Genomic DNA, 6,848 nt, shown 5'->3' on the forward strand with positions numbered 1-6,848 from the left:
CCCCAAAACAATTACAATAGTAATATCAAAGATCATTGATCACAGATCACCATAGTAAATATAATAATGATGAAAAAATTAGAAATATTGTGAGAATTACTGAACTGTGACACAGGGACACAAAATGGAAAAATGGCACCAATAGAGTTGCTTGACAAAGGATTGCCACAAACCTTCTATTTGTAAAAAATACAGTATCTGTAAAGTGCAATAAAGAAAGCATAATAAAGTGAGGTATGGCTATATCTGTTTTTCCATTTTCAAGTTTCTCCTTTATGTTACTGGGTTTCATTATTGTTGAAGTCTTCTTTTACTCTTAGATCTTCTTCACATATAATCAGTTAAGTCTTAGGAGATATTTTTCCCCTTTACCATGTTTTTCAAATGTATCTCTGACCCCATTCTTTCTGTTTAACACCCTAGTCTATTCCTTCATTACTTCATATCTTAACCACTAAATTTGCTTCCTGGTTTGGCTTCTAGTTTCAAAAGTTTCTGTTATGATATGTACATTCTTGATTAAACTTCCTGTTTCTCACTAAACCACTCACTAAAAAGAACAGGATTTATGGAAAAATAGGGCTAGAGACAGACCAACAGAGCCCTCAAAGGCTCTGCAACTTTGTACCCAGAGAATTAACAACAGCAGCAAAATTGTATCTTGAAAAATAACTTGGAGAGTGTGGGCAGGCAGAATGCCCAGGGTGGCGGGTGGCTGGTGGCTGACTTAGGGTTTGTTAAAACGCACAGGAACGACAGAGTGGAAGTATCAGCTTGCTGGGGCTGAGACAATGAACATGCAAGAGTAACCCTGAGCAGAGGAGAAAGTGCAACCTGCCAGGATCCATGAACGGAGTGAGGCTGTGGTGTGCTTCTCTGGCAGGGGAAGTCCAGGGCACAGGCACTTTTTAAATACTTTCTTTAAGTAGAACCCCAAGGCTCCCTATTCAGTGGGGAGTCTGCTCCTCCCTCTCTCTGCCCCTCCCCCAGCTTGTGCTCTCTCTCACTCACTCTCTCAAATAAGTAAATAAAATCTTTAAAAAAAAAAAGTGAAGCCCCAAAAACCTCTGCCTGTGCAACGGCTCAGTTGAGAGCTTTTTCCTCTTCTTCTGAAGATTATAATTCTACTCTCATTAGTCTGGCTTCCCTGCCGAAGACAAAACACATATAAACCATCACAATTTCTAGCTTATACTGATATAACTCCCCCATTCACCCATCATGTGTAAGCTAACTAGTTTTAGCAGGACAGACTATCTTTTGATACTTGTTGGTGGACATCACCTGATGCACCTTGTAAGGTTGTTAAGTACACTGCTATCTTTTTTCCTTAATTACGTTATTTTCAGACTCATTTGCACCTTTCTATTAAATAGATTTAAATTTTGTGATCTCTGGAATCGTCTATTTCTTCATCCTGATCTGCTCTGCTTTCATATAGCCTTGGGCTTCAATTATCAAAATGATTTATTTGTATGCTACCTGAGGGCAAGGCCCATGTATTTACACTCTTTTGACATCTCCTACGACTGTGAGGGTATAGATAAACACTTATTGTTAATTGATTTAAAAATTACAGACACATTATTACAAATTCAGTTACTATTAGTATTACTTAATATTTTTACATGAACAAAAGAAAATGCACAAGGAAGTTAATATAATGCAGGGGAAGAAATCTGGGCTTCTGAGTTAGATTGCTCTGGATTCAAATTCATTTCTGCCCCTGAATAGCATGTACCATCAGGCAAATTACTTAATTTCTGTGAGTTTTGGTTTCCTTATTGCTAAAATGGAGAAAATGAAACTTCACATTACACGAGTTAATGAGATAATATGTAATTAATTAAGAGCTCCATAGAGTGCTGAACACTTAATGGGTGGTCAATATTAGAGACCCCAGGATTTTGAGGAAAAATCAGCCTGTACCTTGTTTTTATGACCTGTATAAAGAAACAGCTCTTTAGAGTTAACAAGGCTTAAATAATTGGAATTTCTGATTTTAAATATGTATTTACTAAGTTCTGATTTATGGCAGGCTCCATGCTAAGCACTTTATACTTACTGTCTTACATAATCTTCAAAATTATCACTGGAGGTAGGTATTATTAAGAGCATTAAATATGTAAATTAAAGGTCTTAGCCCGCTGGAAGAGCCAGACTTGAGATTTAAGCCCAGGTGTCTGACTCTGTCTGACTCTAGTGTCTGTGCTTTTTATCAGTAATAGACTTGTCACCATTCTTTTGGGAGCAATGTCACACTGATAAGGAATATGAGGAATTATCTTCTCAGATATACCAGATAAGAGTATTGTTATCCAAAGACATGGTGCCTTTAATTTCAGTGTACTGACCTGTGAATGTAAGCCAATACTCTAGGTAGTGGACCTTCTCCCTTATGTGAATTCCTGACATGGGGAATTGCTTCTGCATTTGAGAACACTGAAAACTTTTGAATATCACCCCTTTCATTAAACTCGTTAGAAAAATAAAGAATACTGCTGTAATGAACTGAATTATTAATTACTAATCTCTCCCTTCTCCTGTAGGGTGACTCCGGAGGACCACTGGTTAGTCCAGATGCTAGAGATATCTGGTATCTTGCTGGAATAGTGAGCTGGGGAGATGAATGTGCACAACCTAATAAGCCCGGTGTTTACACTAGAGTGACTGCTTTCCGGGACTGGATCCGTTCCAAAACTGGTATCTAAGAGAGAAAACCCTAGTAGAATGGAGCACATTTTTGTGTATGGGCCATTCTCAGAGATACAGAATCACAGAAGTCTTGCAGGTCCCTCGGATCTGACCCATCTAACTAAACTGTCTGCTTGATGCATATATTTCCTTCCTAACTCTGCTCCACACTAAGCATCCTGCTTCTGCAGATAGATTCTGTCCCACTTTGCATTCATTTGTTTTCTAGAAGTTTTGTCATCAAAATTTTGGCTTGTTGACATAAATTTCTTATGCATATCTACAGTTTGAAGTGATTCCTTCTTTCATTTCCCCAGTTTCTCTCTTCTTAGTAAATCTCCACTTTCAAGGTGCAGGACAGAGTGAAAGGAAATGTAAAAAGGAAAGAACTACATTTTTATGTACAGAGTATTAGGAGGTTTTTTTTTTTCCTTAATGGAATAAGGAAAATGATCACATTCATTATGACAGGTCAAGCAAACTGACCTCAGAACACCAAATACTTAATGATGGAGAAAGAATGGGAATTAAGGAAATGCACAGAAACCAAGATATAGTTTTATTTTCATTTCTAGCTAACAACTACAGAGGTAAGTGTGGGGATGATTCTGTTTTCCTGTGGCCTACAATAATTACACAAACTCTATATAATGTACTTGTTCTAAGTTAAAGCAAATAATATTTATTCAATATTGCACTGTTGAAGATATCAATATATAATAATAAAAATATCATCCATTTGCTTGCTATTATGATAGTTCATGAAGAAGGGGATGATGGGAAAATAATATTACTCAATATATTGCAAATTCTTTTAAAATCTGAGGCCATGAAAATTCATTTGAGAACAACCAGTATACCTTATGTGTTAAGATTTTTTGTTGTTGTTGGATGGAAGAGAATGAAGAGAGAATCAGTCCAAACTATTGAATGAAATAGGATTATCACCAAGTGCTTCTGTATTTGTGTTTAAAGCTTTTTCAAATACAAAGCCTTGAAGGGAATAAGGTCCAGGTGTTAGTGTGTATTTATAGTCATGCAAATGGAGGCCAGACCTCCATTCTGAGATATGGGCACATCTTTGCCTGCTACTGCATTTCTGGCCCATGCTTGGACCCCTGGCCTATTAGACTTATTTGGGCTTAGATGGGAAGATATCATAGGAATTTATCCTGGAAGCTGCCTTCCTGCTATGTCTCGTGTAGTGCTGAATTGCTAACTGCTTGCAGACAAAACTGAAGAGTAAAAGCCAAATATCAATCACTTTCATAATTTTAGTTTTGGTGAATAACTACTGAACAGTTAGAGACACAGCATGCAAGTGATTTAGGCCATTATGAAGTTAGTTATAACTCATGTCATTACATATGTTAACATGGTGAGATTTCACTAAATTTTTCCATTACCCTTGCCTCCTCATCCAAGTTCTCTATTGGACCATAACCACTTTGAAAACCAACATTAGTAGGAAAAATTTGACTTTTACTAACCCAAATAATATTGGCATATGAACTGGTAAGATTTAGGTGCTTGGCTAAAATAAAATGGAAACTGACATGAATTTACAGTGTGAAATATTTTCCATAGATTATTTTTGTTTCATTTAATAGATATTTTGAAAAAAACAAAATTGAAGCAAGTGGTGAATTTTAAACAAAGTTTTAAGTACATTTCAAACGAAATCACTCAGTGTTCCATTCCAAATGGATTCCCTTGTTTCAGTACATTCTGCAGTTGGGCCTCTAGGTGGCACCTGTAAGCTGTAGGAAGATCTAGGGAAACCGATGTCTGGATCTTCAGGTAATAAAAAACATAGTAGAAATTCTGTATTAGGGTCTTATAAAACCAACAGAATACAATTCCTCTTTCTGAAGTCACTTAAAAATGAATACATATAAATTGACATCATGATTAATATTTTCCAGATTTCTGGAGGTAATTTTCCAAACTAAATATTTATAACATGTGATGTGAGTAATTTCTTCTGCAAATAAACTTGAAGAGACTTAAGGAGAAATTTTAGAAGTTTAATTTGACAATGGCATCATAGTCCTCAGAGAAATATTTTTGATACTCTCTTTTACAAAAAATTGAGAAACAGAGGTTGAGTCACAGTGAAAATATGGGAACAGTTCAAACTTTATGTGCACAAAGAAATAGATAATACAGTATATCATACTTTTAAATTATTTCTTTTGAAAGATAACATGTAAAGAGTTTCAGCATTCTTGAACATGTCTATTTTAACTATCTCATTGGAGAAAGCTAAGAAGTCATGACAGGAATAATATTAATTGTATAAGAGATAGGGAGTTCCTTCTATATCTTTTATCCCTCTTCCCAGAGTATCTAGTAAAGTGCTCTATGTGTGATTGGCTTTCAGTAAGAATTGTTTTATTTTTTATTATGCAGAAAACATAGCTTTATTATTGTTTACCCATTGATTTTAAGAAGCAATCCAGATTTTATATTAACTGTGTGACTTAAGCCAGCTGATTAAACACTCTAAGCCTCAATATACTCACTTATAAGACAGGGATAATGATATTTACCTCGAATGATTGATTGTAGGGATTAAAATGATATAGTGTTTGAAAGTGCTTAGCACAGTTCTTAGAACATAGTAGGTGCTCAAAAAATGGTAGCTATTATAACTATTGTAATTAAACTATAATCTTGTTTTAAACAATTGGTACTTGATCATAATAGTTTGAATAAATATTTTTGAAATGAAGAGATAATTAGACTAACAGAATGGACTGGTTTCTTGTTTAATGATGACTCCTCTTGGGAGGCTTCCGTGACTCCCTCAAGTGGATATAACATCCTCTTTTCTGAAATTCCTTACCATCTAAAAAAAAAAAAAAACAAACTTAAAAAATTTTTTTCAGAAAATCATAGATTTACATACAGTTGTAAAATATAATACAGAGAGGTCCTGTGTATCCTTCACCTAGTTTCTCACAATGGTAAACATCTTGCTTAGTTAGAGTATAATATAACAACCAGGAAGTTGACATTGAGATAATCCTTCAATCTATCAATTTTATTCAGATTTCACTGGTTTTAAAAACATGCAATTATATGTGTATGTGTGTATTTAATTCTATGTAATTTTATCATGCGTGGGCTTGTGTAACTACCACCACAGACAAGATACAGCATAGTTTGATCTCGAGGATCTCTCAAGCTACCCACAGCTACCTGGTTTCTCCCTATCCCTGTCCTCAGTCTCTAACTCCTGGTACCACTAATCTGTTCTGTATCTTTATAATTTTGTCTATTTAAGAATGGTATATAAATGGAATCATACAGTATGAAACCTTTAGAGGTTAGCTTTTTAACTCAACATAATTTCATTGACATCAATCCAAGTCTTGTGTCTCAGTGGTTCATTCTTTTATTGCTGAGTAATATTCTATGGTAGGGATGTACCACAATTCGTTTAACCATTCACTCACTGAAGGGCATTTGGGTTGTGTACAATTTTTACTATCATGAATAAAGCTACTATGACATTTGTGTGTTGGTGTGTAGGTTTTTTTTGTGAACATTCATTCCTCTGGGATTAATAGCTGAGAGTGCATTAATGGTCATTTGGTAAGCACATGTTTAGTTTTTTAAGAAACTGCCAAATTCTTTGCAACTGGTTTCTTAACATTTTTTTAATCTCTCTGTACATACACTCTCCCCATGGCTTTTAGATATGTATGAATAGATCTGATTTCAACAACTAGTCCCCTGAGGTAGGGACCATGATCAATTCATTTTTATAACCTTCACAGTTCATAGGAAAGTATATAATTTATGGTGTATACTCAATAAAGATTTATTAAATAAAGAATGAAGGTAGTAATAAAATTAAGCAAACATAGAAATACATGAGAAATTTTTAAAAAGGAATTACTTTGAGTAGAAAAAAAATAGCAGTATGGGGGCGCCTGGGTGGCTCAGTCAGTTGAGCATCTGCCTTTGGCTCAGGTCATGGTCCCGGAGTTCTGGGATCAAACCCCACATTGGGCTCCCTGCTCAGTGGGGAGTCTACTTCTCCCTCTGTCTTTCACCCTGCTCCTGCTCTCTGGCTCTCACTCTCTCAAATAAATAAATAAAATCTTTAAAAAAAATAACAGTATTGCCTTCATGAATGTATTATG

General features: G+C 35.3%; 1 protein-coding gene across 1 annotated transcript in view; it reads left to right on the plus strand.

The window, feature by feature from the left end:
• The window catches only part of LOC110591413 (transmembrane protease serine 11E-like), a 49,907-nt gene extending 46,928 nt beyond the window's left edge, over positions 1-2,979 (plus strand). Inside the window, exon 10 of the mRNA XM_021702316.1 lies at positions 2,550-2,979. Coding sequence (XP_021557991.1) covers positions 2,550-2,711 — 162 coding nt within the window. The 3' untranslated portion in view covers positions 2,712-2,979. The remainder of the gene's footprint in view (positions 1-2,549) is intronic.
• Positions 2,980-6,848: the final 3,869 nt, after the last annotated feature.

The sequence above is a fragment of the Neomonachus schauinslandi genome, chromosome 2, assembly GCF_002201575.2.
Source record: "Neomonachus schauinslandi chromosome 2, ASM220157v2, whole genome shotgun sequence".
NCBI classification, from domain to species: domain Eukaryota; kingdom Metazoa; phylum Chordata; class Mammalia; order Carnivora; family Phocidae; genus Neomonachus; species Neomonachus schauinslandi.